This window comes from Delphinus delphis, chromosome 2 (assembly GCF_949987515.2).
Source record: "Delphinus delphis chromosome 2, mDelDel1.2, whole genome shotgun sequence".
NCBI classification, from domain to species: Eukaryota; Metazoa; Chordata; class Mammalia; order Artiodactyla; family Delphinidae; genus Delphinus; species Delphinus delphis.
Window position 1 is genome coordinate 169985548 of NC_082684.1, and position 23042 is coordinate 170008589.

The 23042-nt window shown below is 42.6% G+C and overlaps 1 protein-coding gene and 1 non-coding gene across 4 annotated transcripts in view; both read right to left on the reverse strand.

Moving 5' to 3' along the window:
* BEND7 (BEN domain containing 7) overlaps nt 1-23042 on the reverse strand; it is a 77019-nt gene that overhangs the window by 28161 nt on the left and 25816 nt on the right. For all 3 annotated transcript variants that reach the window (XM_060006258.1, XM_060006257.1, XM_060006256.1), the window contains 3 exons: nt 21195-21317; nt 17009-17274; nt 6297-6522 (listed from right to left, as the gene is read on the reverse strand). In XM_060006258.1, coding sequence (XP_059862241.1) covers nt 6297-6522; nt 17009-17274; nt 21195-21317 — 615 coding nt within the window. The remainder of the gene's footprint in view (nt 1-6296; nt 6523-17008; nt 17275-21194; nt 21318-23042) is intronic.
* Nucleotides 5492-5564, reverse strand: TRNAG-CCC (transfer RNA glycine (anticodon CCC)). The gene has a single exon. It is a non-coding gene; the product is annotated as a tRNA-Gly (tRNA).

A 23042-nucleotide genomic window follows, 5' to 3' on the forward strand; every position in this document is an offset into this window, starting at 1 on the left:
TGGACGGCACGCTCCTGAAGGTCAGGGGCCACGCCTCCCTAGTCTCCGTCACCCGTTCCTGCCTCACAGCGGGTGCGTGGTAAGCGCGAGTGTGGTTAACAGCAACGCCATGCCTGCTGATGATTTCTGCGTTTGCGAGGTCCATGAAAATACCGCCAACGTTGTGGTGCTCTCGTGACTTCTCCAGTCTCGGAAAAGCGGCAAAGACCAGTGGGTCTTCTGTATCGCACTGTTTGCTGCGGAAGTTGGCTGGCTCCGCGCTTCAAATACGCCGTCGGGGAGCCGGGCCGAGTGCTTGCCAAGAACGGAGATGACATTTTCTGTAGCGATGATAAAGCTTCACAGAAAAGTACGCATCTGTTTATTGCTCCACCTGCTAGACTCGCGCAGAAGTCTGGCAGTGCTGTTCGTCCACTTTGGTACACGAGGCAGTTAACCACTCAAGTCCTGGGAGGCACTGCGGGCTCGTCTGAAACCAGGGCCCTTGTGTAACAACACAACAGGGAAGAATCAGTTTAAGCCCCGGAGAGTCATCGGATGAGAGCCGCTGACACACGTTATCTTCTCATTTGCTCCAGGAGAGACGCAGGGCAGCCTACAGAAAAGGGGGTGCTCTTAGCAACAGAGGAAGCCGAACGTGTGCCGGAGGGCTGTGCAGCCAGTACAGATCGTGACTGATCGAACCGGCGGTTAGCATCGGAGCTGGGATGGCACTGCTCTTCCCAGGGTGGTCTGGAAACAGCCTGCCCCAGTCACCTGCAGGGGCCTGTTCAAAATCCAGATTCCTGGGATTACCCTACACCTACTGAATTAATCTCCGAGGATGGGACCCAGAAATCTGGGAATTTTGAACCAATGCCTCAGGTAATACTGGTGCACACTGAAATATGAGACCAGCTATGGAAGGGGCTGAACACACAGGGCTCTGCGTATGGAATGACCGACATTCAACATCACCCACCTGTCACTGGGCCTCCATAAAAAGAGGGAGAATGCAAACAACAACAACTAGGTAATAGTTACAGACAAGCTAGGAATCTGATGTCATTAAACAGTCGTTACAGATTATTTTGTTGTCATATATTATGCAGGTCTATCCTGTTTTAAGCTGATCTGATGTGTAAAAATCTGAACAGATTAGTTAACAAATGAATATTCATTTTCCAAAAGGATTTCTTGAATGAAAGCATTTATCAACTGGTTCCAATGGCCAAACACTTCAACTAGAATTGAATTTACATACAACGCTGGAAGACTGCTTCACGCAGGGCAACCTGCACACGCTTTCTTTGTGGTCCTGTGCACCGGAAGAGTCTCTTTCCCTAGGGAAGCGATCACACTTCTATCTTTCCCTCTACTACGACGGGACTGATTCTCACTGTCTTCAAAGGAAGACCTGCCCTTGAAGCTAATAAATAAACTGAGGACAGCTAAGCTTTACCTAGAAATTCATTCTGAATACAACACAACAACTGAGCGGTCATTTAAAATCATTAGTATGGCCACCTTCCCAGTGGAATTTATAAAGAATCCAAAGTGCTAAATTTTAAGATAGAAATTTAAAGCTGAGACCCCTTTCTTTCTTTTCATATGGTCCTCGTAGAAGGTATGAAGTAATGGCTCTGGAGTGAGAGAGGCCTGGGGTTAAATCTTGGCGCTCCCACTTACTAGTTGTTTCCTTTAAGTTTACTTAATTTCTCAGAGCCTCAGTTTCCTCTCCCATAAATGGAACTAAAATCATCAACATCGTAGGGGTATTCGAGTCCAAGCTGATGTGCCAGCCTTGTCCTTACAGGGAGTTCTCAGAACACACAGAAGTTACTATCAATAAATAAGAAATCAGATGTAGATTCCACTCCCAAACATATTAAAGTCTATTTGAGATCAGATAGAAAACAGCTATTCACTTTTTGGGAATAAATCCAAGGAAATGAGTGACGATATACAATAAAAATGGAAAATAAAGGAGTTCCAAAATGGCAAATATAGACCCTACGTGTCTCTAGAGTTGCTGGAATAGGAGGAGAGGTTTTGGTGGTCTGTTCAGCAGAGCCTAGGAAAGGGTGAGGTCACATGAAGTGTCAGAAGCATAGTCGAGTGTCTGGAGCACCGCCACCCAAGGAGGGCTCCCGCCCAGGGATGCTCTGATCCCCCCGGGCCATCCCGGCCGGTCAGCAGCACTGACGCTCCCTGACAGCAGCAGTGCAGTTTGTGCTACATGGAGTGAACGAAGGGCAGTAGGGTGGTTCTTGCACTCGATAAGGAGACGTCATTTCCTTTGAATGCAAGAGGATTCAAAAACCTAGTGTAGTTTGATAGTAATAAAACTTTCTCCGTTAATTACTATGAAGCTGAATTAAAAACCATAACCCGGGTTCTAAAAATGGCTTCACTGCAGCTACACTTTCTGAAGAGCATTCAGAGGTGCAGTGATTACGTCAATATCGGATAACTCTCACTAGGTCACCCTGTGTGGTCTCCTGGGCATAGGACACCAAGAACTAGGTGGTCTTTGGCAGGTAAAGCATAAAGGGAGGAGAGGACACCTGGGTCCTGACCTCCATCTGCATCCTGGCTGTAAAATCATTTCCAGATTAAATCTAGGATACTGAACTATCCTTAGCCCCAAAACCTAAGACTCCACTTAATAAGATCCTAAGTTGCTTCTTCCCAGAGTTAAATTCAAAGTGCTCAGGTGAAAGTTTCTAATTAAGGATCCTTTCATCATCAACACCTTGGGTCATACCTATAAATGAATTTTTAGTGAATTACCAATAAGTGGTACCTACCATAAAACAGATGAGACTGAGAAAAGAAAAGCATGATCTCTACAAAGAGGCTTGTACATCTTTTTCAAGATACTGTACTATGGGGAATATTGATTATAACTACGAAGAGATATGTTAACAATCCCACGATAAACTCTGCTTTTTAAGTCCATTTCTGTTCCTGTTCATGAGCATTTTACAGGTTTTCCTTATCTTGTTTCCCATTCTTGTCTTAACCAACTTCATCACTTTGTTTGAAACAAAATCCAGCCTCCACTGTTGTTTTTACTGAAGGTTTCATAAAATCAACCAGTCTATGTATATTCCTAGGTTGTAGAACTTTTCAAATTAATACAGTATTGGTGCACTGTCCCATAAAGGATGGAGGAAGAAACACTGAGTATTTAGTATTTGCAAAATCTTTTCAAAATATGTGGTAGACAGCAGTAGTAACATGAGTAGTCTTCTTGCCATTGTTATGTAGAAAGAAACAATTTTATCGCTTTGCCAGATCACTCAGATTCAAAAGACTTGGTTAGGGAAGTCAATTTCTTTTTTAACTCTAATAATAGCATGAAAAACTGGGTATAATAATTCAATAAGACCGTCAATTAGGAGTTGCTCAGACTTCCTGGGTCTCTCCCATGTATACATGGTATTAAATTTTGTGTGATTTTTCTCTTGTTAAAGAAAAGAAAAAAACCTTCAATGAATAGCTACTTCCAAAAATCGCTTTATAGTATAGTGTGTGGGTTAATAAATGTTTAGCGAGTCAAAGTACGGCATGAAAAGAAAAAAAATATTAGGGAATTAAGAGAATTGTATTCAAATTTATATTCAGTTTTGGTTTCCATTTTTTTTTGTTTGTTTGTTTCATTGGCACTTTATTAAGTGGTAGAAATTTACAGCAACATTTTGACATCAATCCTTCCAAGTTAGGTGTGAGAAGACCTGCGGATGGATGTTAATACTAGGCCCATTATGTCAATAAATTAAGGGCAAAGTCAAGATGAAAAATAAAAACCTATGTCCATTCACTCACCCAACGTGTATTTATGGAAACCTGACTGTGTGTAGAGCTCTCAGTGAAGTGCAACAGGTAATAAAAAAGAGGAAGACAAAGCTTCTTCTCGAGGCGCTTGTAAGAAATTGTCAGAATAAATCAGGTAGGAACGTTGGCCGATCAGTATGAACAGGGTGTCTTCATAAGAGAGACACACCTGACGCCATATTCATACTCTGAATGAGGATTGTAGGAACGTACGCGGTACCCTCTGAAGTGTGGGATGATGGAGGCCTTTCAGCTGTCTATGCTTTTTTATGGTTTGGGTTTTTTACAAGCATGTGTTATTTTTGTAATCAAGGAAAAAAAGTCAAAATTGAAATACTTCTATGAATCAACACGGCAGGTAAACAAGTGAAGATACAATATCTGTGGCCTTAGGTTGTTGGTGCCTCATGGGTGGATCTCTGTCTGTTTTAAAGTTATTTTGTTGTTCTAAAAGAATTTTTTAATGCCAGGTTTAATTCAACAATAAAAGAAGAGTATGAAAAGTGTAAGTTCTTTGGTTTGAATAACCTGCTTTATTATGCATTGGGGCAGAAGAGCCCTCGTTGCCATTTTTATTTCTAGCTAAAGAGGAGGGCTGTGAAGATGATCAAGGGATGTTTTCTATTTCTGTGTCTCATATACTTTTTCAAACTACTGTACTATGTCCAGTCTAGATTGAAACTGGTAGCATAAAACCCATATCAGTCTGCTTGTAATGATATATTTCATTATCATCTATGATTAGGGTAACTCTTCTGTCATTAAGATGGAACACAGTCATTCATGATTCCCTAATTTCCAAACCCTTTCATGTTGTTAATATACTGCCCTGGAAAAAAAGAAAATGAAAACAATCCCTGGCTACATTTCAGCATGTTTAAAAGCTTCAGCATGAAAAGCATCGGCAGCCTTGCCCTTCATGTTGCCAGAAATCCCAGCCACACATATTAAATCCAAATGGGACCCTTCTTCACTTCAGCAAGTCCTAGTTACATCATTGACTCTTTGTCAAATTCTGTAATCTTGTTTTTAGTGTCGCTTCAGGCTGAATCATTCTTTTCAGAAATGGCACAGATTGTGATATCTCTGTAGCTTACTTAATACAACTCAGCTGTCACTTTAAGTGAAAAAACTCTGTTGGAGGATGAGAAGTTTTCTGTTAATGAAGGCTCATGTCCTTCTGGCCGTGAACAAAGGCTGCCTGGTACTTGCTAACTCCATTTAAAAATCGTATTATTTTGCAAAGTTAATTGTGGGATTCCAAGTACCCTCTAAGTGCTGTTGAGTTCGTTTACTCATTTTGCACGGTGGGAGGACCAGGGGTTGGGCGGCAGCGCTCTGTCCGTCAGTCCACAGCCAGACAACACGGCAACCCTGGCCGGGGAGAGACATCCCGAGCGGTGATTCTGGTGTAACTGAGGCCTGATCCGAAATTTCATTTTCATGGCAGTTGTATTTATATTTGCAAATTCATTTACACTCTTTCTGAAAGTCACATCTAAATACTTCTGTTACCTAAAATTACATTTATCAGAGTCCTAAGTAAGGGCATTTTATTTTATTTATTTATTTTTTAAAACATTTATTTATTTATTTTTGCTGTGTGCCGGGTCTTAGTTGCGGCATGCAGGATCGTTTTTTTTTTTTTTTAGTTGCATTATGTGGGATCTAGTTCCCTGACCAGGGATCGAACCTGGGCCCCCTGCGTTGGGAGCGCAGAGTCTTACCAACTGGACCACCAGGGAAGTCCCAAGGACATTTTAAAAGTAAGAAGTAAATGAGAAGGAAAATTAAATTTAAAATATGCAGTACATCTAGGATGTGGACCTGGTTGTAAATGAGGATCTACACATACGTGCGCCTGCGTGGCTATCGTAACGCAGTGGGATTCAGACACGCCTTCACACGTGTTAATGGGGAGACCCAGGGACTTGTTTGCATGTAACTGGCACGACTCCATGTCACAAAACCAGAAGGAGCAGAGTAGGGTCTGGCTTCACAGTGGGATCGCTTCCATTTAAAGTATATTTAAAAGCAGTGACCTAGTAAAGCAACTTCTGAACTTTGGAGAGAACTCTTCTACCTTCTTTTCAAAAGAGCATCACGGCTTTATTCTTACTTACAACTAAAAATCTAAGTAGAAATCCTGTTTTGATGAAGTTCTTAGAAATGACTGAAAGGAAAAAATACTTTCATTTTCAAAGTTAGTTGAGGAACAACTTTTCAGTTCTGCAGCACATCAGACTGGCTCTTAAATTCTGATTTTAACAAATTAACATCACCTTGAAATAGCAATTTCTAGTGGTATTTGGGGCGGAGAGTTAGGGAGCTCACACCCAAAAGCCAGGCCGGTGGGCAGATGGCCAGCGGCAAGTTAAATTCGCCTCTAGTTCATTTACTACACTTTAAGCTGCATCTTTATGGAATGAAGGCAAAGCTTAACAAAGACCCCGTAAAATGAAATGATGCAGACCAACCTTTTATTGCACCCACAATATTTTGGTCTAGTCCTTTCCGGTTGTCATTGAGTCCTCTTTTCCTCTTCCCATTGGGTAAGGAGTTAGCCAAAGTCTTGTCATCAAAAAATGCACACACCAGTTTTCTAAACAGAAGGCTTCCTGAGCGAGTGTAGTTTGACAGTATAGAGTCCAGCTGAGATTTAGGCATAAACACATCGAAGCCTTCAGCAAGTTGCACTTCTGGCTACCAAAAGAACATAAATATGTCATTAAAAGCAAGATTGGAAGCAACCAACTTTGGGCATACGTGCAACAAAAAAACATCACTAGCTCTTGCAATGGCCATATACTCTGCAAAGCACACAGCCTCGGCTTTGTGTGACAGTGTTTGCGACTTACAAAACCAATTACTAGTGACAGTTCACCAAATGAGATGCTCTAATTCCAATATTAAGTCTCGTCAAAAGCAGTGGAAAGGAGCACGCCGGAAAAGCATTCTCGGCCTTAGAGAAAGTTAAGAGAAAGCTGGATAATTCCCAAAGCATTTAACTCTAGAGCTACCCAGGGGACTTGAGACTTTGGGGTGAAACGTCTTCATTCTGTAAAGGAGGGAACACAGGCCCAAAGAGATCACAATAAAAATGACTTAGAACTAATTTAGACGTACTCAGTGCCTTACTATTTACAGATCACTTTCTCCTGCGTTAAATAATTTGACCTCAGTTGCCTAAGGACACAAACACGAGGCTACCCTCTAGGTCCCATGCTCTTGGCACTAGGCCAGCGGTTTTAAGCTGTGGAGCTTTTTTTCCTCCAGTGAAAACTTAGGTCAACTGATACATCAACAACAATACTGAGCAGGTGCCCTGATCCCTGCTTTTGGGAGGAAAATCTGAAGCTCTATCCCAGAGCACCAATGGAAAACCAGTGTGCCAATCACAGTGTTTCCCTGCTGGGGGTTTCCTGACTGGGATGCTGGATCAGAAGGCCGATAAGGGCCCTTTCAACTTGGACTCTCCCACATAAGCTCAGACACTGATAGTACATTCTCTATGTACATGCCATGGACGTTTACAACCCACCTTCCCATCTTTCAACCCAGCTCACACCATTGCCTTTTCAAAGCCTTTCCTAACTGTTTCTTTCCCGAGGAGGCGGTTCTGCATGCTTTGTCACTGCTATTTATTTGACATACTTATATGACTGTGTTTACTAGACCGTATTATAATTATTGATTAGATCACGGCCCCTCCTGTTGCCTGGAACTCAGTCTTTGTTATCTCTAGGGCCTGGCACATTGTAGGCACTCAGTAAATTCTTGTTCAATAGATAAAAGTTCATCAGTCATTATCTCAACTACTAAGTCATTTACTGTTGATTGTAACACGAGGACTTTAAAATAATAACGTTAAGGTGAAGAAGTGCAGTTGGTAAACTTTTGTTAGAAAAAAAGTCAGAAGGAATCTTCACTTAGGATGTATCATAAAAGCTTTTTCTTAGATACCATGTTTAAAACTTTGCAAAGCTGATACTACTTTAGATTTTCTAAGTCATATTAGAAGTGTGAGGATTTGGGACTAGTTTTTCTCCTAGGGAGCAGGACTTATTTTTGTTTGTGCTGCGGTCAGAGTAAAGGGCTCAGAGAAGGGCTTAAATGAATCAGATGACGTGGGGACAACTTGGGGCCCTGTTGCTCCCAAAGGGAGTTCTCAACTGGATTTTCCAGAAAGTCATCTCACTTCTCCGCTCTGCTTTGCCATTTGGCTTTTGGTCTCTGAATGCTTGGTAAATATCACTATGAACACAGTGCTGCCGGATGGTTTCCTGACTTTCACACCTCAGTGCTGGTGAAGGTCTGCAGAGGCTGACCTTCTGTGCCCCCAGCTCCTGGGACAGAAGCTGTACACTCGGCACTCAATGCACGTTGGCTGAATGATTCGATGTAGCCATGTTAGGATTGAGAGAATTCTACCATCAAAATCGAAGATGACGTTTCATTTATAATCAGAATTTGATTTTGCACATCCTACGGCTGACTTTAGACCTTTTATGCTAAATGAACTGACCACAGATGTTTGCTAAGCACTCCATTAACAACAAAAAAAAAAAGGACCGCAGTCTACTTTATAGAAACAGCAACTCACAGCTATTTGAGGACCCGGGCTGGGGGATACAGTAGCCCTTAAATTTGCAAGAGAGAAAAGGGAAAGATAACCATACCATCTTCTCTCGTTCAGGTATCTCTGCTGGATTCTGGTACCCCCAAGCAGGTGTTTAAAATTCAGCCATCTTGTAGGACTTGGACCCGGTTTGAGAGACTCTGACCTAAACTAGCCACCAGGCGGAACTAGCCACTTCTTTCTTCACATATGCAGAGTATTTTCTACGAACTACGTTTCTGGCACTTTTCACACTGCATTTATGTAGTCGGGAGTTTGTGTTTCTCATCAGAATGTGTACTGTCTTTTGCCTTCAGAGTGCCAAACACCCAACTAGCGCCTGATAGATTTTTCTCAGAATCAACAAAACACTATGTAAGAATTCATTCAAAATGACTAGTATTGATTTCGAGGTCTTTTATCCCCACATAAAGGAAGCATGTGTGGAGTCTGCCCTGCCCGGGTCCGGCACGCCAGTCTTCTCCCCGCAGGGCCCACGCTAGCTCAGGGAGCAGGCTACCTAGAGAACACTGCCCTGGCTCAATCAATCGATATTTACTCAGCATCCTCCGTGTGGAAGGAGTTTAAGGTCGGGCTCACTAGACGAGACACGTTCACAAACCCCCAGCATACAAAGTGGAGAACGATAAGCGCTACAAGAGGGGTACAGACCGTTAGGCAGCGTTTGGCTGGTGAGGGGGGAAGGGGTTTTGGTTAGGGGGCCAGGATAGCATTTTATCAGGGCCCTGGAGGTAGGATTTAGGAGAGAGATGCAGTCGCTGTTTCTGGCATCTGCTGCAACCCCTAAAACTAAGTCTCTGGAGGTCTCTGTGGAGCCGAGAGACTGCCTATGGGGTCAGAGTAGCATTTTGATTTCTGAGATGCTCTCCCGATGCGGAAGCTGTCGATGCTTCGTGTTCTACCTTCTACTGCCAGACGGTTGTTGTTATTTTGGAGCGCTCCTTCCAGATCAAGGAACATGAACTGGCCCAGCTATGCGTCCCTTACAAAGGAGTCAGTTTTATTAGGTGGAGGCCAGCAGCAGAGGCCAAGGTGACTGGTCTCTGCCCCTCCCTGCTCCTCGCACGCTTGCTTTCATGCAAGTTTCTTAGCTGGTTGTCGGTGTGCACTAAGGGGCCACAACGCAACGAACCAATTCCTTTAAAAAAAAAAAAGAGGGGAGCTTTACGTCCTGAGACATGAAGAAAAGATACAAGGTTGATTAATCTCAAATTTTTACTCTGAAACCTTTTTATTTCTCCCACTTTAGAAATATAATGGCAGGTGGATTACAGCCGTGTAATGATCCACAACTTTGCACTTATATTTAAAAACAGGTTAAAACTCTTTAATTGTATGCTTGAATCTCTTCTTTTTGTTTACTGTCTGGTCGAAGCGAGATCTCTCTGCTTACTGACGATGGCTATGATAGAAACCACCACTATTCCAAATGAGTATCGTTTTAAAAGCTACACTTCCTTTGACAGAATTACTATTTGATACTCGAGTGAGGACAGACAGCTAATACACTAATTTACAGATTCTATTGATTACTGAAGTAATATGATCTTTAAATGATGACATCCAAAGTATGGGGCAGGATTTACGACAGTTGGAGTCACCATTTTAAGAGTTAAGAGTCTGAGTTCCCGCTATAAGTTTGGATTTCCATGTATGTCTTGCCGAGTTTCAGTACCTCAGCCACTTAGCACAGTTATGCACCAAATGTTGAATTTTCCTACCCAGTGGTGTTTCATCTTACACCCAGTGAAGTTCGGGAGGCAAAAACTGCATGTAGTCATGAGGACTCTTGAAAATGTTCTTGGACCCAGGCCTGTGGACACACTAACCATCTTGCTTCTCTCTGCATTTCAACTGTGGTCTCCCTTTGCTTAGAAGTAGTTGGGGTCAAGGTCTAGTTTGGCTGGGGGGATCCCATAACACCTGGTAGACTACAAGATTTTCCCCTAAGTCTCTCTGAACATATCATGTGACTCCTCTATATAATCTAAAGAAAAAATGTAAAACTATTTTAAGGCAATCATAACAAATTAATCACACAGGGAATATTTCTGATATTGGCTGTTTTATATAAGGTATTGTCAGTAGCAAATTACAGTAAGACACGTAAAAAGCTACATGTGGTCATTGGTTAAAAGAGTAAAAGGAAGTGCGTGAATGTTCATATTGGGCATTAGCCCCAGGTTTTTAATTGCAAACTGGTGAATTATACACAATAGTTCTTACACTTGACTTGCCACCTAGTCAAGTTTCAGACTGGCTCAAGACTGAAACCTACAAGGAAACTATGGATGAAAAGGCAGGATTTGGACTGAAAACACATAACAAAATTTTTAAGAATGTTTAAAAGCTATAAATTCAACCTTTCTGTTCATAGTATTATCATACACAATGATCCTTTTTTCTCACAGTATTTATTTAGCAGTGTACTAGATGTACTTCTACAAAAATGAGCTTTAGCTTATGAAATCAAAAAAAACACACAAAACCCCTTCATAATTGATTGTATTTTGCTCGCAAATGCAATCTGCTTCTGTTTGAGAAAAACTGAAATTGTTCCCTATAACTCAGGTCCCCTCCAGGTAGATTTAGCAAGTATCACCATTACTGTTTATTAAATGCCACTCCAAGATCATGGCCAATAAGCTGGGCGGCCCCAAGAACCCACTGGATTGGAAGGCGGGCCTGCTCTCGCTGGTCCAGCTGGCACAGCTCAAAACAGCGCGGCCTGGGGACGTGGCAGAACCGAGAACCACTGCATCGAGGGGGCAGAGGCCCCATGGTGGGTGGACCCATTTTGTAAAAAGGCAAGTAAAAAATGCTCAGGCAAGAGTTCCATCCAAAAGTAGGCGTGATCTCTAGACTAGCACATACTGGACGTTGAATAGGATGATAATTACAGGAAGTCATTAAAGAGTCAATTCTGGATTATTAAGTCAATTATGGATTTTTATTCGACAAAATTTTGGTAGAACTAAGAATTTCACAGGGGAGAGTTCCCTCGCGGTCCATGGTTAGGACGCGGTGCTTTCACTGCCGGGGCCCTGGGTTTGGTCCTGGTCGGGGAACTAAGATCCCGCAAGCCTCGTGGCATGGCCAAAAAAATAAATGAAAATTAATTAATTCACGAATTAATGAATTTTTAAAAAGACAATACAGTTTGGCTCCTTGAACACACCTCCATGCACTTGCATAATGAGACACTGTCAAGTCATTCAGGGATGTTTTCAGCATCGTCCTTTCTCAGGTGGTAAATTAATGACTGAGGACTTGGGCTTGATTTATGCTCAAGCTATTTGAGCCAGAATGTTTAACACATAAGACTTCAACCACTGCAGTCTAGCTTCTTGCATCACAACTCCAGTGAAACTGCTCCTCGGAGAAGATGTCCACCACTGAGAGCCAGTCCTTAACCCTCTGGGCAGAGGCCAGCTCCACCTTGACAGCCTGCTAGCCTTACGTCCTACTACCCTGTGATGACTGTTTATGTGTTTTCCTCATATGGTATACTTGAAGGGCGAGGACTACTTCATTTCAGTAGCCCTGGAAAATGGCGCTACGATTAGCATGTCTTCGCTACTTACTATAGTCCAAGCCCTAGGCTAACGCGCATTACATGGGTTTTCTAATTTAATTCTCATCATCCTATGAAGCGGCCACTTTCATGATCCCCAGTCTGCAGATGCAAAAACTAAGGTTTAGAGAGATTAGGTAACTTGTTTAAGGTTATCCGGCTAATAAGTGGTGAAGCAAGGATGTGAACCCAGGCAGTCTGCACTAGAACTTAAACTCTCAAGCATATGACTGCCTTAACTTCAGTGTGTCGATGAATAAATTAAAAAATCACTTGCTTGATTGATTTGCTTTACCAGGTCCCAGTGGATTACTTTATTTATTGGGCTAAGACGAAATTAAGAAAACAGATTCTGAATTCAGGAGCTATTTATGTGGAAAGCACCAATGCATTTTAAATTATTTATTTTAAGAATGACATACACATTAACAAAATGATCTTAATTTGATGGGTATCCACAGCTGTATCTTCTGATAACTTCTGTGTTGCCTAGGATTACTGGAAGGTATTCATAGTAACGACACCAAATAGAAAAACACTTCCTATGTTTTTTAAAAAACATTTTGAAATATTTTTAAAAAACTGATGTTAGTGTTTCACGGTGGCCAAAGAGCAAGACCAACAAGAAGCAACAACAAGGAAATAAACCGAAGCCACGTGTATCTGCCCTGAAAAACCAATAAATCCAACCAGATAGGGAGAAACAGTGACTGTAAAATATTCCCAACTGTCTGGTCTGAGTACTGGCAGAATCCTGGGTTGGGAACTCCTAAAGAAAGAATTAAATATTGTGTTTAAATATGAAATTTGGTTTGGGGTTTCTGCTTTTGCTTCTGTGTCGTTCAGGTTTCAATTTTATTTAATGTGCTAACTTAAAATGGGTCAAGTAATCCGGCCCCCACAGAGGGGCAGGATTTCTGGCCACTCTCTTTTTAAAAACACTATTAGCTCCTGTGTATTTGTTCCTGTCTATGTACACATAAGTTTACTTAACAAACATGTATATTTACCCCTATAAAGGTACTTAGCTAGGACTGCTAAGGTTTAAAAAAGACCCACTATTTACTGAGTGCTGAAAACATACCAGGTACTATATTCTAAGTGCTTTACATAGATGTCTTCATTTAACTCTTCCAGCCAGCCCCGTCTCTGAGGTTAGCACTATCATCATTCCCATTTTATGGAGAGAAAACTGAGGGAGGCGAGGGTGGGTGCACTTGCTCCGGGTCACGCAGCCGGGCTTGTAGCCTGGGCATCCTGACCTCAGAGGCTGCACCCTTAACCATGAAGGTCTCCCCCAGAGACTTCCAAGTAAACAGCACACACAGCCGTAGTCTAACCTTCCAGGTCTCCTTTGTGTCACAATCGTCTCATCAACAGTTAGTGAGCGGTGGTCACGTTCAAGAACAGGGCTAGAGCAGGGGCCCAAGTCTGGCACTCAGTGGGTGAGGGCACACTCAGCCCTGGTCTGGGAACCAGCTCCACCTTTCTGGCTTTGTGGGCTTGAGCAGGCTGCTTAAGGCCTTTATGCCACCGTCTCCTCATCTATAAATTGAGGATAATACTAGTACCTCGAAGAGTAAGGATGAAATTTGAAAAATTATCTGGCAGAGGATAGCAGACAAACGCTACTGCTACTGCTACTATTAATGCTATTATTATTATTATTTTAAAATTTATTCCCTGCCCTTGAGAAGCCAAGGGGGAAGGAGAGGAAATCACGTAAATAATTACAAACTGGTATAGCAAGTCCTATAAAGGATTGTTGAAATCATATTGGTGCTTTGGGCGGGGGGATGTGTGCACAGTGAGGAATAACAGGGAAAGAACAAGAAAATAGGAGTTAAATTGAGGAGAGCGTTCTGATTAATGCCAAGTCCTAGACCCAGAGTTTTAAAAGGTGATTTTGTATATTGTGCTTAACACAAACGGAGACGTTTGGCCATATGCTGAGTACCTTTTATGTGCCAGGCACCGCAGGAGGATTTCCCTATGCGCTCCAGGTCATTTAGTGCTGACAGCACTCCGAGGTGCTGGGCTGTAGCTGGTTTTGATTAGGGCTCCCTGTTTCTCTGCACGGAGCAGGGATACCCGTCAGGGGTCAGAGGGTTGGCAGTCCACCTGCAGTGATCTACAGCCCCTCACGTTCGTGCCTGTGCCTAGATACACAAGTTTGTATTTGGGTGACTCTAAAAGTCACAGCAAAAAAAGATAATGCATTGTGAACTTTAAACAATTTACGGTAGTTTTTTTTTTTTTTACATTTAAAAAACAGTAAAGCACAGGTTTTATGTGTCCTTTTTTCATTGCTTCCCGCTCTCATCTTTCTCCTGTGCTCCAAACGTCTAATGACCTTTTGAGGACACTCGGCTTCTTTTTACTTCCCATCCAGCACTGAAGGCCTGCTTCTGCTCTGTCCTCCCTGTCTCAGTTAAGGAAATCAGTAGCATCTAGTGACCAACCTCGTTTTCCGGGATAGAAATGCGGGGCTTACTTCTCCTGAGCCACCAGGTCCTCTGTGTGGGCACCCCCGGGGGCCTCTCATTTCTCTGTCCCTGCAGGCTCACTGCTCACGTACAGACGCTCCCCATCTCTTGCCTGGCCACCTGGAATTACCTTCTTCCTGCTCTCTTTGCCTCTAGTCTCTTTTCTATATTCATCAATCATCCACAGTGCTGTTCCAGATTCCATTCTAAACACAGGTATGATTATTCCTCTACTTGAAATCTGCAATGGCTCCCTAGTGCCCACAAGATAAAAAAGGCCCAAGGGCCTCGGCAGGACACATCAGGGCTTTCACTGTCTGACTCGATCCCATGTTTATATCATCATCTGCTATCAGTGCAGGCCACACAGCTGCTCCAACTACAATGGACCACACGCCCAGTCCTATAACTTTGGACTTAATCGTCCCAACACTGGGTACTTTTCAGAGCCCATCTTCAGATACACAATGCCCATCTTCTTATATATAATCCAGTTATATTACCTTTTCTCCAATTGATTTTATAGAATAATTCCTACAAGATTATGATCTATTTTCTGTTTTCTCCTCTGGACTTCCACCGAAGTTTAAAAGGCTCACGGCTAAGAAATAATAGAAGACTAGAAGGGCACCTCAATGTAGATGCCTTAGCACTGATGGTCTCATCACCTAAAGGGCCAGCCTCACTCATGCCATCAAGACTATCCGGGGACACAATTTCTGATGACGGGACTCACTGTGTGGTCCTCTAGGTGCAGTGACAATTTCCGTGGAATAGATGAATCAAAGGGCATATCAGTTGGATGATGTAAAGATAATATCTGTGTACGCTTTTGCTTTTCTTTAGAAGCATGTTATTCTCCAGTCAAAGACAGTCAGCCCCTAACTGAGTTTACATGGACAATTCTGAACGTGCTTTATTAAATTTAATACCTCTTGTTAGCAAAAACCATCATGAATAAAAAGCAAATTATTTTTTGGTATTCAAATTACGATACTGGTATTGGTAAAGATAAGAAAAATTCTATTCTATTTCACTAATGTACATAAAGCCTTTAACAGACCTTTCTCAAGTTATCTCTGAAGTACATTTAGACCTTAAAAATTTTTTAAAAAGGAGCAAGTTCAGTTATTCGCATTAGATCGACTCACGCAGGAGACGATTTTCGCAACTCAAATGACTGCTCCTGATACAGTAATGCCTATCACAGAAAAGAAGGCCTAAAAAATTCAAGAAAAATGTAAAAGTATTATGAAAACTGCTTCAGACTGAATGTACTTTGTGTTGTGGAATCATTTACCTCTGCTTCCAAACGTGTGGTCCACGTGGGCTTTGAAACCAGGGCCTCGGCTGCAGTAACAATGGGGTAGGATTAAATGAGCCAGCTGGTCCAGGGTAGAATGCTGTCGTCATTAATGATTTTTTAAAACTAGGTTTTTAGTCTAGAAGAACTTCTTAACAATTGTGTGTGTGTTCGTGGGTAAAGAAACAAATAAACAGGAACCCCTCACGCCAAGGACTGGATAAAAGGTCAAATGATTTTCTAGTCTAACCAAGTCACGAGATGATTCTTTTTGTTGCCTCCCTTTTATAAAGACCTGTGCTAGCAGACCGTCTTTCTGCAGCTTGAAAGGAACAGCTGATTGAAAATAGCAATTTATTTCTTATTTAAAGTTGAAGAGGTGAGGCCAAACTCTCATCCTATATAGGCCTGTGGGCGTTCTCGGCGGGATTCTCATCCTATGCCATCTGGTAATAATGGCTCACCCATCCTTGTTTATTTTAGGAACTCTCCCAACGAGTTGGGGTTCACGGCATCAGTGTACTCAGATCAAGGTACTGCAAGGAGGGTACGCCGTGGCCGATAGAGCACATTACTGAAGAAGTTCGTTTATGGCCGTGTGACTACAAAATGGTAAGTCAGACGAATGTCTCAGATGTCATTCAGCATCTTGGGCTGCGACGACCTTCTAGCGATGATATTTAAATAGAAAAACCTTTGCAGACTGTTAACCTATCATTACACAGACTCAGTGGCACGGCACTGCGACTTACTTAGCAGTGTGGCTTGCATCTATAAAACAGAAGTAGCGCCACTGCTCTTTTTTTTATTATTAGTTTGCGTTTCTAGAAAGGTGTGACCTTACCTGTAGGGTTCTGTTCATTTATGCGCATCTAGAAAGGATTCAATTATGTTCTTTTAGCTCACTACGCTGAGGAAATTGAAAACGGCTGCTTCAAAGTTAAAAATGTTAATGAAATTAGTGAGCAGAACTTCATCATCCCTCTCCTTTCGGAGAGAATGCAAGCATGTTTAAGGAAATAAGGCCTAAGATTTTCAGAAGAGAAAATCCTGGGCAAGGGAATTACTAAGAGTTTTCCTTTCCTCTTTCCCACGTGTATTCTGCAAGTTTTCCTGGTTTTCTTGGGCAGAACTAGTTAAGGGCAAAGTTACACATTAGCGTCAGCAGCCAGAAAACATCAACTTACATCAGAGGCTGGTGATTCGAGTACGATGCCAAATCCTAGGATGTGGTTCTCCCTGGGGGAGGTGTGCTCGGCCGAGGGGAGACTGGGATTCTCGGGGGCCGCCACCGCCTTCTTCTCGGCTTCTAACGCACTGGGCTTCTGTTTCACAGTGAGAGGTTCCACAGTCTTCAGGGGCACTTTTTTCTTTTTATTTCTCTTGCGCGAGACGGCAGTTCGCTGGGAGCAGATAAGGGAAATTGGGGGTTGTTGTCTGTTCTGGGTTCCAACTGTGAACAACAAACAAAAATATGGTACAGGCACTTGTCTCTAACTCAGGAGTATGTACTTGCTTCATAAACTGAGGCTGAAGTGGGTTCACTCAAGGACGAGGCACACTGAAATCAACCTCACGCTGGACCTGAAGATAACCAAATGCAGCCTTAAAGGTCTACAGGCAGAAAAACCCAAGAGAATACTCTGCTCCAAATGCTGGTGGGTAATCGACAGGAGGAAGGGATGATGAGCTCTGAAAAAACACTGAAGCATGACTTTACGCATCCCATGACACTCTTGTATAACTGAGAACTCCGGAAATTAAATTGCGGTGTGGATGTTCATGCTTTCTGGCAAGCCAGTCTCAGGAATATTCCAGTTGTCACTTGAGGTTAAACTGATCAGTAGCCAGCAACCTGCAGGTGCCAAAACTGACAAAGGCTGAGCAAGGACGGTCACTGGGGCAAAGCTGATCAAAAGCGTCATTCAGGAATGACCAGTAAGCATGTGGGCCAGGCCTGCTGGTCAATTTCAGGTCCAGTTACTCCGGCCTCACACACCAGCTATGTCCACACACTGCTCTCCTGGGTTCCGACCAGGCTGCTCCTCTCTGCCTCAGTTTCATGTAGCTGAAAAAGAGGAAGGCTATAATTCTGTACGAGGAGAGCCAATCAGTAAGACCCAGAAGCAGTCTGAGTTCCAAAGACGAAAAGCACCCATCAAGTACTGGGTGCTGATGCTGCCTAGGTACTTAAGGGAACCAAGGACGCTAATTACAGTTCTCATTGGTGCCCTTCGAGAAGTAACGTTTAGTAACCATTTAAAAATACTCTGGGGGCTTCCCTGGTGGTACAGTGGTTAGGAATCCACCTGCCAATGCAGGGGACACAGGTTCCAGCCCTGGTCTGGGAAGATCCCCCATGCCACGGAGCAACTAAGCCCGTGTGCTACCACTACTGAGCCTGCGCTCTAGAGCCCGTGAGCCACAACTACTGAAGCCCGAGTGCTGCAACTACTGAAGCCCTCGAGCTGCAGGGCCTGCGTGCCGCAACTACTGAAGCCCGCGCACCTAGACCCCGTGCTCCGCAACAAGAGAAGCCACCGCAATGAGAAGCACGCGCACCGCAACGAAGAGGAGCCCCCGCTCACCGCAGCTAGAGAAAGCTCGCGCGCAGCAACGAAGACCCAACGCAGCCAAATACATACCTAAATAAATAAATAAATAAAAATACTCTGATGCAAAGTTTAGTAGGAAAATATGGCATTACTACTTAAATCTTCATGTGTTAATATGGTTTGATAAATACAACCACAGGACATAGCTGCTTTTTTTTTTACAGAAGTACACCTCTAAAAATAAGCAAATGAAAATCTAAAGATCTTCACATGCACACCATATGGATCCTTTCCTATCAGGTGGTAAATAAAGAATATTTGTACTCTGAACTTGATATCTGCATCTCTAGGCTGGACAGAAATTTATAAATAAGTATTAGAAACAAACTACTTGCACTGTAAAATGAGCAGAGAAGTTTTGGACCGCCCATGCAGTAATTAGTCTAGCTCACCGGTTCTCGACCTCGGCTACACGTTAGAATCACCCTGGAGCTTTAAAAAAAAAAAAAAGCCAGTGCCTCAGCCTCACCCCAGATTAATTTGAATTGGAATTTCCAGGGGTGATGCCTGGGCATCAGGATTTTTTTAAAGCTCCTCAAGTGATCCTACTATGCAAGCCGGACAGGAACTTTTCTCTGTTTGGTCCAGATTTTCACCCGAGGCGGCTGGGTCTCCATCCCGAAAGTCAGATGGACAACCGAAGCAATTATCTACGGTCTAGGACTCCAGCCTCACTTTCCAAAATTAAAAGCAAAATGATTTAAGTTTAAAGAACACAGGTACTGTCTAAGTTTTTCTCCTCCTTCCGCAAGTCTGGACAGAGCGAGCCGTAGTCTGTTGTATCCAGATCTTATCGCTTGATCTTAATCCTGGCTTTCTCCCTGAAGTAAAGGTGAAACTTTCTAAATAGAATTTAAATCTACGTTTTATAGGCAATCAACCTTAAGTAAATCTACGCACTCAACACAAATTCTTAAGTTTAAGGAAAGGAGAGTAATTTATTCAGTTTATCCTTTGGGTTCTCCTACAGCTTTGGAGTCGCTTACCACCCTAATCTGCAGAGGTTCAGAAAAGAAAACAGGGTGACATAGCGGCATTTACTTAATAGATCCTAAAAAGGCTTCAGTCAAGGATTTAAAGGGTTGCAATTTGTAGTTTGCCATTTCAGGAGTAAGGAGCTTAAGTAACAAAATAAATCATTACAGTTTCCTACGCACATTTTCTTAAGTGCTAACAAATTCTTCCATTGAGGAAAGAATCTGTACCGGATGAAGTAACCTTTTTTCCTGAGCTCCTCATTTAGCAGATGTTAGCCTTTACCAGGTTAATAAGAACACAGATTATCCTGGTGGAACAAGGTGAGTTAAATGCTTACTGGCCTGACCAAAATGCTTATTTTTTTTTCCTTTGGGATAAGACCAAATCCAGCACATAAAATTAGATGTCGCTTCTCAGAAAGCCTTTGGCCCATTTTACTTTCACGTGATCTTGGGTGACTGATACGTTTTAGTATGAAGCTTTTTACATCAAACCACATCATTGAATATTAAAATTTTACTAGAATTCACTAAACGGCACCAGGTACAGTTTCTGAACAGTGACCTTTCTGAATACCTTTACAGAGAAAAGGGGGTTAGGGAGGATAGTCATAAAAGACAGTGCTATCTTCCTGCTCAAGGAGCAGCTTTTCCTGACAAGGGGGAGGGCTTAATAAAATGATTTGTTACTTTCTGTACCTGTCACACAAATGTCCTTTTGTTCTCCCCTAATTGTGGAGACTAGAAAACACATCCACTATAATAAGGACCTAGACTTCTAGACCTCTATGAAATGCTACAGGTCTTCATAACAAACGCTAACGAAATAGCTGAGGCTCGGATCATGCCTTACAGAGTTCATTTCCATTTACTATCTCATTCCATTTTCACAACAACCCTGTGAGTTAGATATTAATACTCCAGTTACAGATGAGAAATCTGAGGTTCAGAGAAGTTAAACAAGCTAGGACAGGAGAAACTGGGACTCTGACCCCAAACTGCAAGTTCACTGCTCTTCTGTTCTTCAACTTGTCCAACAGGGGCGAGAACAAAAAAAGTGTCGTGTAAATAAAAAGACAAAACAGGAGGTGTCTCTGAGTTTCTCTGACCTGAATGTTAAGGAGAAAAGCCACAGGCAGGGCCCGAGGGCCAACGTTTCTTGTCAGCTGATGCTCTGGAATCTTCACCGGCGGAGCCCACGCTTCCTAAGGGCTCCTTCGTGCGCACAAAAATGCGTGGCTCCCCACCTGTCACACGGAGCCCAGTGCAGGGGGCGCGCGCGCGCGCGTGTGTGTGGAACTCGTGCAGGAGTGGGAGTGTGTGAGATGCATGCAGCCCCCAAACCGAGCCCCTCAGGAGGGAAGATGAGCCGTTCTCACCTCCTTCCCTGACGTGAACCTCCTTGTTGATTCCCATTAGGAAAATGAGCCCGAGCAGCTCTGCCCACTTTCGGGTATAATTGTTTCAAAGTTTAATTAGCTGACATTTGTGAAGTGTGGGGAGTCGGGGTGAAGTATCCGGAGCACATGTACCAGCCATAAAGCATTCGTTAGAGTTGCTAATGGGAAGATGGGTTGTAGAAAAAGTGGAGAAAATGGCTAATTGAAGAAGCATGGCATCCAGTATACTCCAGTAAAAATGTTTTTTAAAAAAACTAAAAAAAAAAAAAAGATAGCAAGGAGGGAAGCAGAGAGTAATCAAAGCACCATGAACATCCTGACTGGAGATGTCACGTATGCATTCAAAACCCGAGGCCTCCATCCGAGGCCTGATCTCCGTACCTGCCTGAATCTGCATCAGTTTCCGCATGGCCTTGAGCTCCTGGAGAATGGCCTGCAATGTCGACTGGCAGTTACAAGTACAGCAGTTTGATCCAACTGACGAATTCACCACTGGAAGTTCTCCTGAGCACGAAAGAAAAGAATGACGGACACCAGGCAACAGCAAGATTATAAACAGTCAAAAAAAAAGGAAGGGACCGTGACAGGCTTCTGAAGCCCGTGCAGTTAACTGTGAAGTCGTGCCTGAGGAACATGTACCCAGTAATTTGGACAGCCTAAATTTTGGGGTCTGACTTCGTCTAATTATCCAGGCTTCTCTACTGTCAGGTGCGTGCTGTGTCTCGGGTGGCAGAGCCTGCGTGAACGGACACACACAATTCACTGTCACGGCAGGCCTCCCTACTGACACCCCAGTTCATCTCAGAAAACAATTCCAGAAAAATTCACTAGAAACACGCTCATGCTATTGCACAAAAAACTAGCTCTGAGAACAGTGTTACCAAAAAAAACAAAACCTGGTAGTTGGATATGTCCTGAGGGTTCATATTAAGAATTAAATGTGTCTGTTTAAAAAATAGTTTTATCATTAATCATGTTATTCCAAAAATTAAGAACGGTCAACACATTAAACTTTCACTCTGGGTGTGGTATGTCTGGGATGGAGAAAGCGGGGGCAGGAGGGTCTGGGAGGATCCATTTGAACTTGAGGGTTTAGAGGGTGCTGGGGTGTTAGATTTTCTCCAGCTACATAAAGGAGATCCTTCTACATCTTTTTTCCGTTCCCATTTCTTTAATTTCACTTTAGTCTCTTTCCCACTGTTTAAATTTAGTATCTTTTCCTTCATGAAACTATCCTGTTTCCCTTACATGTAAACAAATATCTTCCTATTATCCCTGTAATAAAACGGGACATTTGGAAAAACACGCTTTCAGCGCAGTTCTCCCAGTCTCAGTATCCAACCCTGCTACCTTTAAGTGCAGCAGGGTAAGAGACTGCTATCGCTTCGGTTTTTTCACAGGTGGAAGAGGGAAGTTCTAAGGTTTTGGTCCAGTGATATCTTTTAGTATACATTAAATGTAATTTACATCCCGCAATATGCATTATTTGTGGATATACTTAATCTTTGGAACAGCGTAATTATTTACATTCAGAGTTGTAGCACATTGAGATGTTACAACTTTAAAAGTGCAGATAATTCCAACGAGACGCCAAATGCATTCCTATTGAAACTATGCAAGCAATCAACACAAAAAGATCTATTTTTAAACGAATATGGGGGAATTCATGTTTTCAACTTTTACCATTACTAATATTTTCCAAAGTAAATCCACTATCCTTGTTGTATCCTGGAAAACAGAACATTGTTCACCCGACGCTCATTGATGCGGGGCTTACTAACTTCATACATACCTAAGGCTATTTTAGTTCTCTCATCGTTTCTCCCATGGCAGTAGAGTTAGGAGGACGTTGTAGAATATTCCTAGTCACTATTCCAAGTCTATCTTTATCATTTTTAGAGGACAAAACCAACCCTTTTCAGCTTGTTATAAATCATTTTCTAATTTTAAAGAGAACTGCCCTTTTATTTTTATGAAGGAGCCTTAAAAGAGCCATCTCCTTCTAACCTGGAAGCATGCCAGCATGTGAATCTGATATTGGCTTATGTAAAATTAAGAGAGAGAGAAGACACCCATACATCTTTTGGGGTCCCTCCCTGTCTCATCAGCAGTGGCTCAGAATGGCTCTTCATACCTCTGAACTGGTTCTTGCAAATTGTGTTTAAAAAGAAAAATAAAATCACAGTAGTTCTCTTTTTCTTGAAGGATGATGTATGGGGAAAAAAAAAT